Genomic DNA, 14,689 nt, shown 5'->3' with positions numbered 1-14,689 from the left:
TTCAGAACTAACAACAAATTAAGTAAATATATTAAGAACAATAAAAGCCGAAAGAGAAAGCAACTACAGAGTGGTGTGTACAAACTAACTTGTGGTGACTGTCCGAAAACTTACATCGGTCAAACTGGCAGAACCTTTGACAAACGGATAGCAGAACACAAAAGGGCTTTCAACAATAGAAAAACAGACACTTCTACATACGCACTTCACCTTCTAGATCATAATCATTCTTTAAATGAAGAGTTTCAAATTCTGCATATCCAAAATAAATGGCTTAAGCTATCTTTTTTAGAATCTATGGAAATTAATAAATTGAAAAATACAGATGTAATTTTGAATGACCAACTCGAGACAAACAGCTTTCCACTCCTCAACCTCTTCAGTTAAAGACTTAAAAAGGCAAACACATTGTAAACTATATCACTTGAGAAAGGCACTCTGCCGAAACAGCTGTAGTCACTTAGTTATAATAAATTTAGTGGAAGTATAGAAAAAAACGTTTTCAGTGTTTTATTGTTAGATTTATTTATCTTAATTTAGTAGGGTGTACAGTACATACACTTTCTGCCAAGTATGATAAGAATAGGCCAAGTAGTTTTAAAGTACTGGGTACAAATAATTTTCCAATTTTAATCATATTATGAATCATATTATTATCATAAATTCATGAAAATAACTGTACCGTTTAATATTTAACTTCAAATATCTCGAAAACTAATGACTTTATCGTTACCAATGAAGAGTATATTATTAACGTAGAAAGTATTGAAGTATCTAAAAACGGTACTAAAATAGTAATTCCTCCAGTGGCGTAGAATTTGAGAAGGGTCAACCATTCACTATTCCCTGTAGTACGCTTCTGGTAGTAGCTAGAAACGTTTGTTTATCATAATTTAGTAGGATATATAGTAGTCGCACTTTTTGCCAAGCATGAAAAGGATAGGTCGAATAATTTTAAAATGCTGAGCAAAAATAATTTTTAAATTTTTAGATAAAATACCCTGTCACTTAGTAATAGACCACATTTTATTTAAGTGTTTTAGGTTAAATCTTCGTATTTTGTGCTAAGGTTCCTCTAGTTACTATATGGACAATTATTAATAAAACACCCTGTATATATCGTTCTGAGGAATAGGATTTAAAAATATAAATGGGAATAGTAGTAACAGTAACTCTTCACCTAACTTCTACGTCCCTGATAATATTCTACATTATTCTCAACAGTGAATTCTAGTTGTGCTCACTGTACCCTTCTCTTTAAGATATATTATACCTATAACTCCTCGAATAGGATTCCGGATTGATTCCAACTCTAATAATCTTTGTCGAAAACCCTGCTTTCTTGCTATTTTCCCGAAAGTAGCCCTCGGGTGTAGCTGAAACAACACACGAAACAGATATATATGCGTGAAAAAGTGAAAATATATTCGGAAAAGCATCGAACTGTAAACTTTAATACCTCGGGACATGGAAAATTCATGACACGCCACTAAGATAAGGCGGAAGGAAAATATAAGGGTCTGTGTTTACACTACAGAAACAATATTTTTTATTTATGGAGTTATCAAGTTTGATATTTACTTTTCTGCAACGCCAACGAAAGGGAAAACGTGGGAATTAGGTCGACAATTTTACGGTTGGGTCTGAAATCGAGCACAATCCTAAAAAAGTCACCCTTTAACATGATCCTTTAAAATTTGATGTGGTCTTTGTACCGGCTGTCCCAATAAGAATGGCTCTCGGATATCTCAGGAACCGTTTATAGCACAGTTTTGAGAAAAACATATTTATAACAAAAGTTGCCTCGGGAAAAGCCTGGAAATTATTTTTATAATTGTAGGTCCACCGCTAGAGGGCGTAATTGAATATCAAAAATTAAAAAATCAGAATTTGACAAAATTTACCCAATGAAAGGGCACTGGAAATCCAATTATCGTATTCTTCATAAAATTTTGCGCATATTTGATTTCACAAGTTTAAGTTTACCTTTGCAAATAAGAGGTGGGGGTGAGTGGGAACCTTCTTATGAAAAAATGGCTGTGAGTCCGGTTCTGCTAAATCGAATTTTGCATACTTGGTCTTGTTGAAAACAGCTCTTTTTCGACAGTGTAGGAGTTATAATTTCGAAATAGCCTAATAAGTAATATGCAAGCTAGGAGGCGTTATTTAATTATTTTCAGAAATCTAGTTTTCTTTGGAAAATATTAAGTACACGTATGCATTTTTACTCCTGTATTACAAAATTAGACCAAATTAGCAACATAATACCGAAAACTGCTTGTCGATACCTTTTTTCTATCTCGAGATATCTGAAGAAATGTGTGAATTTTAAACATAACTGTTACTGTCACCGGTAAACGAGGTTAAGGAAAAGTAGTCTGCTATGGAAAAAACAAATAAACATTTTCCAGATATAAACGTATATAATTAATTAAAACAACAATAAAATAAACAAAATATAACAAAGAAATAAAAGCAACTACTTACTTAGTCTTAGTGACTGCCTAAATGTTCAAATTGTTACCAATCGTTTTCGATGCAAGCATTTACTCTTTCGTATGGGGACGGATTAAAGACCTTGTTTTTGCTGCTAGACCCACTACTCGAGAAAACATGATCTAGAATCTAGAGTCTAGAGAATACGAAAAGCCATTCAAAGCATTGCAAAAGCAGAAATTGAGACTGCTGTTCAATTTAAACTTGAAAGAGTAAATGCTTGCATCGAAAATGATGGGCAACAATTTGAACAGTTGGGTCGTCGCTAAGTAAGTAGTTGCTTTTATTTCCTTGTTATATTTTATAGTGTTGTTTGACTTATTGTTGTTTTAATTAATTATATACGTTTACATCTGGAAAATGTTTATTTGTTTTTTCCATAGCACACTACTTTTCCTTAACTTCGTTTACCGGTGACATTAACAGTTGTTTAAAATTTACACGTTTCTTTTCGAGATAGAAAAAAGGTATAGACATACGGTTTTCGGTATTATGTTGCTCATTTAGTTTAATTTTGTAATAGAGGATTAAAAATGCATAGTTGTATTTACTATTATCCAAAGAAAACTAGATTTCCGAAAAAAATTCAATGACGCTTACTAGCTGGCATATTACTTATTAGGCCATTTCGAAAATAGTGCTCTTACATTGATGAAAAAGAGCTGTTTTCAATAAGACCAAGCATGCAAAATTTGATTTAGCAGAACCGGACTTACAGCCATTTTTTCGTGAAGTTGGGGGTTGCTGGACGAAGACACTACCCCGAACTAACAAACTTAAACTTTTTCAGAAACTTTATTCTTATATAATTAAATGTACAATTACATTACGTTGACCTTGAGATAGGTCGCGGATAACCCATTTCTCGGTAACTAGATCCCCTGAATAGCGCGACAGAGTGCAACGAACACAAAAGATGTCTCAGGTACTCGACCTTCCTATTTATATCTGTTATAGTTAAAAACAGTGCCAATATGTATTACCATATATGGTTATACTATGCGTATTTCAATAATGACGTGTGCTTTCTTTGCAGTCTTTCAAATGAGTTCAATACTTTGAACTTTGCTACTATCGTAATAAATTATACAAATTGCAACTATAATATTATGACCTTATTTTTATAACAAATAAATTAGGAAAATTCAGTGAGGGTTGTCGTGTACCATCACAAAGAAGGTTCCCACTCACCCCCACCTTTTATTTGCAAAGATAGACTTAAACTTGTGAAATCAAATATGCGCAGAATTTTATGAAGGATACGATGATTGGATTTCCAGTGCCCTTTCATTAGGTACATTTTGTAAAATTTTGATTTTTTGTTATTTTATATTCAATTACGCCCTCTAGCGCTGGACCTACAATTATGAAAATAATTTCCAAGCTTTTCCCGAGGCAACTTTTGTTATAAATATTTTTTTCTCAAAGCTGTACTATAAACGGTTCCTGAGATATGGCCGAGAGCCATTCTTATTGGGACACTCGGTATAGTAAAGGCATGTCCATACATGAAATTGTCAAAATCAACTATTTTTAATGGGAAATAAGCCACAATTTTGTATCAAAATACAATTTTTTTTGTATTTTGACAACGACACCCGACTTGGGCATCGAAACGTTAATAAAATCATTTTTTAAGTTAAATTGTGGCTTATTTCCCATTGAAAATAGTTGATTATAAAAATGCGACATGAAAAACTAATAGAATTATTGAAAAACAGAGATATAGACAGACGAGACTTACGAATTATCATCAATCTGTATTGGAACCAAAAGGCCAATATAAAGATAGACGAACAAGAGTCCGAGAATATTGATATAAAGAGAGGGGTAAGACAGGGTTGTGTACTGTCGCCGCTACTGTTTAACGTGTACAGTGAAGCCATATTTCAGGAAGCGATAGCGGAACTAGGTGATGGAATCTCTATAAACGGAAGAACAGTAAATAACATAAGATTCGCTGATGACACCGTTATAATGGCAGACACCCTTGAGTCGCTACAAGAATTGTTAAATAGAATTAACGATTATTGCATTCGATATGGACTCAAAATAAACAAGAAAAAAACTAAATTTATGATTGTCTCAAAAACACAACATGGAAATGAAAGGTTAATACTAGAGCAAACCCAAATAGAAAAAGTAAAGACATACAAATATCTGGGAACCTGGGTTGATGACAAAAATTACCAAAGCAAAGAAATTAAAGTCCGAATTGAAACTGCAAGGCAAACATTTATAAAAATGAAGACACTGCTTACAAACAAAGATCTTCAGTTGCCTCTCAGATTGAGGGCTCTAAGATGCTACATATTTTCTATTTTACTATACGGAATGGAAGCTTGGACATTGAAAAGGCAACATATAAGAAAAATAGTAGCGTTCGAAATGTGGTGTTACAGAAGAATGTTGAAAATTCAGTGGGTTCAAAGGATTACCAATGTCGAAGTGCTACGACGTTTAAATAAGGAGTTAGAAATTATGAACAGTATAAAAACAAGAAAACTAGAATATTTGGGTCACATTACCAGAGGAGAGAAATATGAGCTGCTGAGAGTTATTATGCAAGGAAGGATCCAAGGAAAAAGAAGCATAGGAAGAAGACGCATCTCCTGGCTAAGGAACCTTAGAGAATGGTTTAACTGTAGTTCATTACAACTGTTCAGAGCAGCAGCCAACAAAGTGACCATAGCCATTATGATATCCAACCTCCGCTAGGAGATGGAACTTTAAGAAGAAGATAAAAATGCCACAAGGAAATAGCTTCAGAACACATTATGAAATTGTTGATATAATTTCAATTTTTGTGGACTGTATCAGGTTTCTAGTTCAAGTGGAGTCAACAAAGGGTTATGATAAACAAACAATATTACAAGTTTATAAAAATCTTACCAAGTCCTGTATAGTCACTGGTCACTGCTCGCGTATTGAGCTCGCGTCATGAACACATGCGCGGATTAAAGAAAGGTCCAACTGATATACAGGAGAGCTTCACGAGAGCTACACAAGAGCGGTATGTACGCTAGGGCTAGTAGCACTAAAGTTGCCGAATATAAAGTCTGGGCATATCCAATGTTGATTAAATTAAGAAAAGCTGTTTTATTTTTTGTCTATGAAATAACACCAGTATGCTTTGATAATGTTAAAGAATTACCTCTTTTTCCATAGCTTCTTATATAAAAATTTAAAAATTTTCACCGTATTTTAAATTTTCTTCTTTTTAATTTCAAATGGATTTCTAAATGTAATGCAAATCATTTACAGTTTCCAGTTATCTCGCTAATAAATTTTAGTTTGAAAATTTCAGGAACTACAAGATAATATATCTTTCCTCTTTCTATTCAAATACTTTCCAACAATAAAGGAAAATGCAAATAGGTGAAAACTTTTCCCTCAACAAACTCTGAAAGCTCGAGAACAAAAGTCATTAAAATGCAAAAACTTACCTTTTCATTGTTAATTAACCAAGTGATATGAGGGGGTGGTCTGGAGGGGGCTGTGGTGCAGTTGGCTTCTAGGACTTCCCCGATTTCGTAGGTGTTCTTGTTAAATGTTATCTCCGGATCGGTTTCCTGGGGTTCTGGAAAAGAGAAACAAAGTTTGAATCAGAACTTTATGGGAAATCTTAGAAATACTGGAAAATTATTGAGATAAACAGTAGTAAATATCTTCAGTTTATTATAAGTGATGTACTTGTTTGTTAGAGTACGAAGACCATTAAACGTAAACTAAAATATTAGTTTTTTGTGTATTGAGTAAAGAAAATTGCTTGGAATATATACTTACAAAATAAAACACCAGAAAACTATCAAAATTAGTAAAAGAATTAATCTAAAAAAGATTGGGGAGCAGATTGACAAACTATTTTGTTTGACTGTAGACAAACTAATTTATTTGCAAATCCACGAGGAAAATGTTTTCCTGTAGCTGGTTGTATACTATATATTACAAAAAACAAGTAAAATCCTTCATAAAAAGTATATTTATTAAAATTCCCTAAAAAGGGCTACATCACAAGCAGAACTAGTTTTCAATCTGATAACAGATCATCATCAGTGCTAAGATGCTGACATGCTAACCACCAAAATACAAAAATATTAGGGTAAAAACCCTTTAAACTTGATCCGTCATGGAAACATTGACTATAATTATAAAATTAAACATGGATGCACAAAATGTTACATGTATTATGGCCAGGGTACATGATCATCTCATTTTATGGTCCAATGGTACCCTGGGCATAATACACGTGATATTTTGTGCAACCATGTTTAATTTCATAATTATAGTCAATGTTTCCATGACGAATCAAGTTTAAAGGAATTTTACCGTAATATTTTTATATTTTGGTGGTTAGCATGTCAGCATATTGTCAGTACTGATGACGATCTGTTATCAGATTGAAAACTAGTTCTGATTGTGATGTAGCCCTTTTAGGGAGTTTTAATAAATATTCCTTTCATAAAGGATTTTACTTGTTTTTTAATTTAGTTCCATCCCATTATTTGTATATTCCTGTTCCAGTTTTCTTATCATAAAACTGAGGTCATCTTCGTCTTCAGGGTTCTCAAGACGAAGATAATATTTTGTAGCAACCTATATTTGAGTCTCTCATTATGTCCGAAATACTCCAGCTTTCTTTTCTTGATGGTTTTTAAAAAAGCACTTTAGAGCACTTAAAGTTTAGAGTACTTAGGATGTTTATAAAAATCTAATATATCCTATAATTGGTTGAAAGGAAATATTACCATATTTTAATGATAATATATAACCAATTTATGTAATCCAACTAATAAAATAAGTAGATTAAAGGATATTATTCACAACAATCCCATGTCGACATATAGTGTAGTTTACCTCCGAGGTCCAATTATAATTTCAGTAGACTTGCTGAGATGTTCAGTACTGTAGAGTTTTGAGTTATTAAAAATTCTTCTATAGCATCACATTTCGATAGCCTCAGGGCGGTTTAGATCACTTTTATTCACAGTTCAAGACTCGACACCATAAAGTACGACCAAAATTAGGTAGCAGCAAAATACATAGTCGGTTCTCTAAGCCAAGCCGCACACCAAAGAAACATAAAACGAAAAACATGAAACATGAAACGAAAAACATGTTTCATGAAAAGAAAACACTGCTAAAAAAATCTCAAAGTGCGCCTATTAATGAAACGAGTGTGATTCATGCTCATGACACATTTTTATTTTCGGAGAGTCTCATAAATGGCCGGATATTCATTTGTTTAGCAGTGGTTTATTTCCATGAAACGTAATTTACGTTTAATGTTTCTTTGATGTGCGGTCGGGCTAATGCCAATGTCTGGTTTAGGTTTAGGTCTCTGTTACTTAGGTATTTTCTTCATTTATTAGAGATACGGTCATGTATTACCTTAAGAAAAAATTTCAATAAATACCTTGTTAAGCAATAAATGCTAATGGTTCTAAAATTAGTATAAGTTTTTCCTGTTGTCCTCGTAGCTAGAGCCACACTCAAAAAAAATTAGTTCGTAATATTGATTAACAGTGATTATTGAATAGTATTTCGTTGTAACAACAATTTATTTTTTTGTTTCAACGAACTTTTAGACATTGATCAATGTATTTGGTTATTGTCACAATGATTGAATAATAATTGTGAAAATAACTAGAGTACATTAATCAATAATTTATCACTTAATTTTGTAGATGATAAGCAATTACCTTGGTTTATCGTGACAACGTACATAATTTCATTAAAACAAGTTACAAATGTTGTTAATATAGAGTAATATTTGATTATTTCATAGATGTGAACTGATTTTTATGACAGCGAATGCATTAATCAATCTACTACTGCGTTTAATAACCACAATCAATGCCTTCATGGTAACAATAAACGCAGTTGTTGAAACAATAAATGTTTTGCTTGACCATTTGAAATGTAACGGCTTTTCCTTATCGTGATACACCGAGCTTCCCTGTGTTACCATTGTTTAAAAAAGAATTTTTTGTTAAACGATGCTGTTACTTCTGCCGAAGTGCCGAATAATTTCATTTCGTTTCCAAGTGTAGTCCGTACTGGAAGGAAGTTTTCGTGTGTCTATTTTCGTATTCATTTTTTCGAATCCTGAGAAAACTAATTAGTATTTTTGAAAAATTTAAACGCAGAATAAAATATTACAGTATTATCGAGGTTCTGAAGTCCCTGAGAACTTCTATAATGATTATTTTAATAAGTCACAGGGGTGAAAAGAAAAAATTTAGTATGATTTTTAATTTCAAATATACCATTCAAAAGAAACTATTTGTTTATTCTAAGGGACTTTCAGCCCTCGGTAATAATGTAATATTTTATTCTTCGCTTACATTTTTCAAAAATACTTATTAGTTTTCTCAGGATTCCAAAAAAAAATAAATGCGTTTAAAAAGAATTCGATCGAAATTTTGCACCTGCGCTCTCAAATAGGATTAAAGTGTTATAAATTTTTGGAATAACTATTTCAAACGCTTTTAAATGAGCAATCACATGATGTACTTTTCCATTTAAAAAAATCAAAGTTGTGAAAGTTCGAAACATTGATGTTATAATATACTTTGATTATTTTAAAAATCGACTTGTACGTGCTAAAAATAAATAAGTTAATTAGGAGGGAGGAACACTTATTCCAACGCAATGTATAAGTGAAATCATATGATAAATCACACAGTGTAAAGTCCGTTAGGTTTAGGACAAAAAAGTGGGATTTGCAAAATTATTATTAATCAATTAATATCATACATTGAGCAAATGCATTCAGTAATTATTAGTATAAAATACGTTCATAATAGGAATCAACGAAACTGATTGTAGGAATGAATAGAATTGCTTGTAAGAATAACCGTATTTATTGTGGGAATGAACGGAATTAATTGTAAGAATAAACGGAAATAATTGTAGAAATAAACGAAATTGATTGAATGCATGAAGCAGTATATGTTAGGAGAATAACACTGTTATTGACACAACGAATAGTCTTCGTCGGTCAATTAACGAAGTTCTTGTTTCAATGAATAGTGTTCGTGGACTAAGCGAACAGTGTTCGTAATATCAAGAAAGTGATATTATGGTATACATATTGAAAGTATTACATATATATTAATTAATGTTCATCTATTCAATAAACGTAATACATTGGATTAACTAACGAAAATAATGAATTCATGAACATCGCTTTTTTGTTCCAATAAAACCAAGAATTGTAAATATTTTAAGTATTGCTTTTGTTGTCTAAATTAACATTTTTATTAATATTACGTGCCTTTTTCGTTGAGTGCATGAACAATGAATTGGATTAATGGGTAGGAGACCACTGGTATTGGAAAACGAAGTTGTAACTTCCAACACATTGCTATCATTTATATTTATGTCATTACACAAGTCAACAAATAAATCAAGACGTGTAAACAATAATTAAGAAATTATAAGCATTTCAAGCATTTTTATCTTAAGCTAAGCTAAATGAGGGGCGTTAAAAAAAGCCTCAAAAAAGATTTAAATACACGCAAAACGCCACTTATCCCAGATTATTCAAAATACCTTTTTTAATTAAATTTTCATTTTCCATTCAAATGGCCAAAAAATCTTTAGAATTTTCCGAATATCAGCCGATTTAGTAAAAGGCTGACATGTCTCGTTGTAAATAAATGCTGTGAAAAAAGTGATCGCCACGCCGCGCGCCGTCCCCCATTTTAGGCGAACTCAAACTCAGACCTATCCATCAAAAGCAGTGCTGTCAACATACAAAACCGATAAGGATTTACACGGCCGCCAAAAGCACACAATAAGACCGAAATAAAACCTAAATTTAATAACCAGTCAAAGAAAGCTACAAAGGCTAAAAAGATGTAGCTACAAGAGGAAGATGCCGAGCACAGAGGTGAATTGGCCCAGGGAAACTTAACGTAGTACCAGATTGGAGATGTTGGAAATGTATTTTAGATATTTAACGATTTGATATAATACCTTTTCATTATTTTTTTCATTTTTTTTTTATGTAGCCATAACTCTATTTTTTCAATGTACCTCCAGCAAGTTGTCCTTTATGATTTGATATTGAAAGCAATATTGAAATGTTTATGATTATTTATATATCTATAACACATGATATAGCCTTGCAAACATCATCCACGACGACGCGCGTTCCCCATAAAACAGATGTTAAAGATGCCTTCTGGCCAGTGGCGGATCTACGGGGAGGGAAAATGAGGAAGTGTCCACCCTAACAAGGTCCAAAATAAAAAAAAAAGATTGTTCAAACAAAAATATATTAGCTCACATGAAACCGAAACCACAGAAAGACAAATTCAACGCAATATACACGCTAGTTAGGAAAATTAAGGGAACTTAATACATATAAGTTATTATTTATGTCTTTTATGTAATCTGAGTTTATCTGTTTTATGTCTTTTGGTTGGTTTTTCATTGGAAGTTCCCCCTAAAGCAAATTTCCTCTCCCAAGGGAAATTTCCAGATCCGCCAATTCCTCTGGCACGAAAAAAATCTTTAATTTTAGTTCTTAATTGAGAAATGGCAAACGGTGATCCCTTCAGCATTCCCCATGTGTACGCATCTGATGGCGTTAGTTCTGGTGAGTGGAAGTTCCAAAAATGATCACACAGTATTCGAAGAGACTCTCTGGCAGTGTGACAGCTTATCTTGTCTTGCTGAAACCACGTGACTTTTCCGTATGGCAGAAAATAGTACTCCATTATAAAAAAAAATTCTGCAAAACTGAAAACCATCCTGAAGTATCTAACATTAACATGATATTGACAAACGTTATAACAAAGTTCAGAAACCACTCAATACGTTTCGGCATATGACACATACAAATTTGAGGCATACGAATTTCAGTACTGTTTATTTTGCCGCATACCGTATTATGTGGTCATTCCATTCTATTCTCCGTCGTATATCTGTACTTCTAACTCTGTCCCGTTGGCTCTTACCATCGAGTTTTCGAAGGTGTTTCATCTCTGATGTTTCTAGCATTATTTTTATCTGCTCTGTGTCAGGTCGTGTTTTTGCTGAGTATGTAATTACTGTTTTGTAACTTCTGTCTTTTATTTCTTTTCCGATGTTTTCATTTCTATATAACGTTTCATTCAGGCAATCTGCTGCTCTGTTTACTCTATTCGCTTGACCTTTCACTTCTGTTTTGAGCTTTCCTTAGCTAGATAATATAATGACTAGACATTTTAGCTCTATCACTTGTTCTATTATTTGACCCTCTAGCTCTGATTTACATCTTATTGAATTTTCTATTATAATCATGTATTTTTTTGGGGGGAAATTGACATGTTGAATTTTCTGGCGGTTATGTTAAATTGGTGCAGCATAGGTTGTAAATCATCTTCACCGTAAGAGATTAGGTATTGCATCGTCTGCATAGCAGATTATTTTAAGTTGTGCTTCTCCCATTTGGTATCCTTTTTCAGTTCTTACTTTTTATATTATTTTATCCATGATCAGGTTGAACAATAGAGGACTCAGAGAATCACCTGGTTGTATGCCTTTTGTGTTTATTTTGTTCTGTGTAAAAAGGCTTTCTTTTTTATTTAACATTTTATCTTTACTTCCGCTTGGACTTCACTACTAAACCATGGGTTTTTCTTTTTTGATATATTAGTATTCGTTACTATATATAATAGTATTCGTTATTATATATTAGTATTCGATATAATAATATCAGCATTAAAAACCAAATGTATAACATCTAAATACCCACTACGATGTAAAATCGAAATTGATGGGAAAATAATAAAGCAGGAAGCAATGTTTAGATATCTGGGAATAGATAAAACCAGTTACGCAGATGTTGAAGAGGAAGTACGACAATAAAGCTTAAAAGCAAGTAAAGCGGCGGGATGCCTTAATGACACAATCTGGAAGAACAAACACCTAAGACAAGACACAAAAGCAAGAATCTATAAAGCAGCCATTAGACCTATATTGACATACACAGCGGAGACAAGACCTGATACATCTAAAATGAGACGACTACTAGAAACAACAAGAGATGAAAATACTCCGACGAATATCAGGGAAAAGTCTGTTGGATAGGGAGAGGAGAGAAAACATAAGATCATGCAATGTGATGGGTGACAAAACGGAAAACAGGAGTGGAATGAACACATTAGTAGAATGGCAGAGGCTAGAATAGTACGAGTAGCACGAGATAAGTCACCAAATGGACGAAGAAGTATTGGCAGACCAAGAAAAAGATGGTGCGATAACTTAAATATTTTAGGAATCTAATATTGAAGGAGTAACCGGTTCTATTGTCTACAAACAAGAAGGAAGAAGAAGAAGTATTCGTTACTTTCATGTGATTCTGTTGGTGCGTTAATTATATTATCTTTGAATTTTTTCTAGCTATCCTCGTTGTTATCTTTTTATAATGTTTTATTTTCACCAATCTTCTCTGATATTCTTTTTCTGTATCTATAAATATTCCGTGGATTCCATAATCTAGACCTTCAACTCTGATTTTTGTTTGTTATTGCCGCTCTATAGGGCTTTTCATCGATTGTCATTTGTTTCGAGCTTCTGTCATGTGTCACATAATATTAATATATCTACGTCATACGTCTTTGGTGTGTATCATGGGTAGATGCCAATAACGTATGACGTAGATATATTAATATTATGTGACACATGACAGAAGCTCGAAACAAATGACTGTGAATGAAAAGCCCTATTGAGTGTGAAGTATTTCATGATGATTCTTATTTTTCATAATACTAGAATGTGGTCGCTACCTACATCTACTGAATTGCAGCACCTTACATCGACACTTTATATAAAAGAATGTGTGTGTGTACTTTGTACGCACGTAAGAAGTGATACTTCTATTATATGATTTCAGCGCAATCAATATACTTTAAACAGTTTGTTAATATTTTATTTAAATATTAAAATAATTTTAATACTTACTACTTTCCAAAATTTTTTATTAAAACTATACCAAAAATTAAAATAATAAAAGAATAAAACACACGCAAACACATTGAAAAAAAAATGAAACAAAAGAAATGATTTCTGAACAATAATTATTGTTGAGAAAATTTTTAACTAAATACGCATTTTCTGAAAAAAATATAATAAATATACTTACAATCATAAAATAATTACAAAAATAAAAAAATAAAAATTTGCATTGGAAATTGAACCTGCGTCTATCAGGTTGTTAGATTATTTTGAACTCACCTCACGCAGAATTTAACTACCGAGATATGAGAATGAACTGGGAGTATATAGCAATTAAACGTTTTAAAATTTTTTTTGACAGTTGCTTTTTCTCCTACAAAATATCAAATTATTAATACCTACTACCTAGGTACTTGCTTCTTGCTTTTTGTCTCTGTCCTCACAACGATAAAAATTAATATACACAACATTTGTTTATCCATAATCTCCATATTATTGAACAATTTTGACAGATGATTTTAACACCCAATCAGATCCCGTATAACGTTTGAGGGACTAATACCATACGTGACCATAGTGTCGGTGTGCGCATGCGCCCGGCAAAAGAAAAATTCACCCTCGTGCCTAAAAAAGTATAAGTTCAAAAAACTCTATATCTTGTTTGTATTATTTGATTTATTTTCCTTGTCAATTTCCAAGCATTATATTATAAATTGAGAAAAACTTATCTTTAAACATTACTTTTCTCTACACATTAAAGTAGGTAATTCCCAAAAGTCAAACTAAGAACGTTTAAATATTCGCAGGTTTAAATATTCTTAGTGTGCCAGTGCTGTTCTGCGAGTTGCAAAGAAATGCCACAAGCAGACCCGAGAGGGCTCTAACACACAAAAGAATTTCAAGTACGCCTTGAACAGGTGGATGGCTAGATATGATTTTATTGGGAATTTTCGTATCCCGTCGACCGTAAATTTTCCACAGCGGAAAATCTGCTGAAATTTAATGAAGGAGCTCCTAAGACGAAAATTCAAAAGAGTTTTTACTTAAATTGAATGTGTGTGCATCATTTATTTCTAGTTTAATTTCGACCTGTCAAAATGCTTTGTGCTGTATATTTTAATTTCAGATTTTTCTGAGTAAAGTTTGTTTCAAAATCAAATAAACTCCATTTACAGTGAACTCTCCCTTGAAGGGACAGTAGTCGTTCCGCATAAAGTGTCCGTTTAAAGGAGGTGTCCGTTGA

The 14,689-nt window shown here is 32.6% G+C and overlaps 1 protein-coding gene across 1 annotated transcript in view; it reads right to left on the bottom strand.

Annotated features, from left to right (window-relative positions):
* The window catches only part of LOC114328657 (uncharacterized), a 669,257-nt gene that overhangs the window by 147,809 nt on the left and 506,759 nt on the right, over positions 1-14,689 (bottom strand). Inside the window, exon 4 of the mRNA XM_050659768.1 lies at positions 5,943-6,076. Within this exon, the coding sequence (XP_050515725.1) occupies positions 5,943-6,076 (134 nt within the window). The remainder of the gene's footprint in view (positions 1-5,942; positions 6,077-14,689) is intronic.

The sequence above is a fragment of the Diabrotica virgifera genome, chromosome 8 (genome assembly GCF_917563875.1).
Source record: "Diabrotica virgifera virgifera chromosome 8, PGI_DIABVI_V3a".
Lineage (NCBI taxonomy): Eukaryota > Metazoa > Arthropoda > Insecta > Coleoptera > Chrysomelidae > Diabrotica > Diabrotica virgifera.
This window is presented reverse-complemented; position numbering and strand designations above follow the sequence as displayed.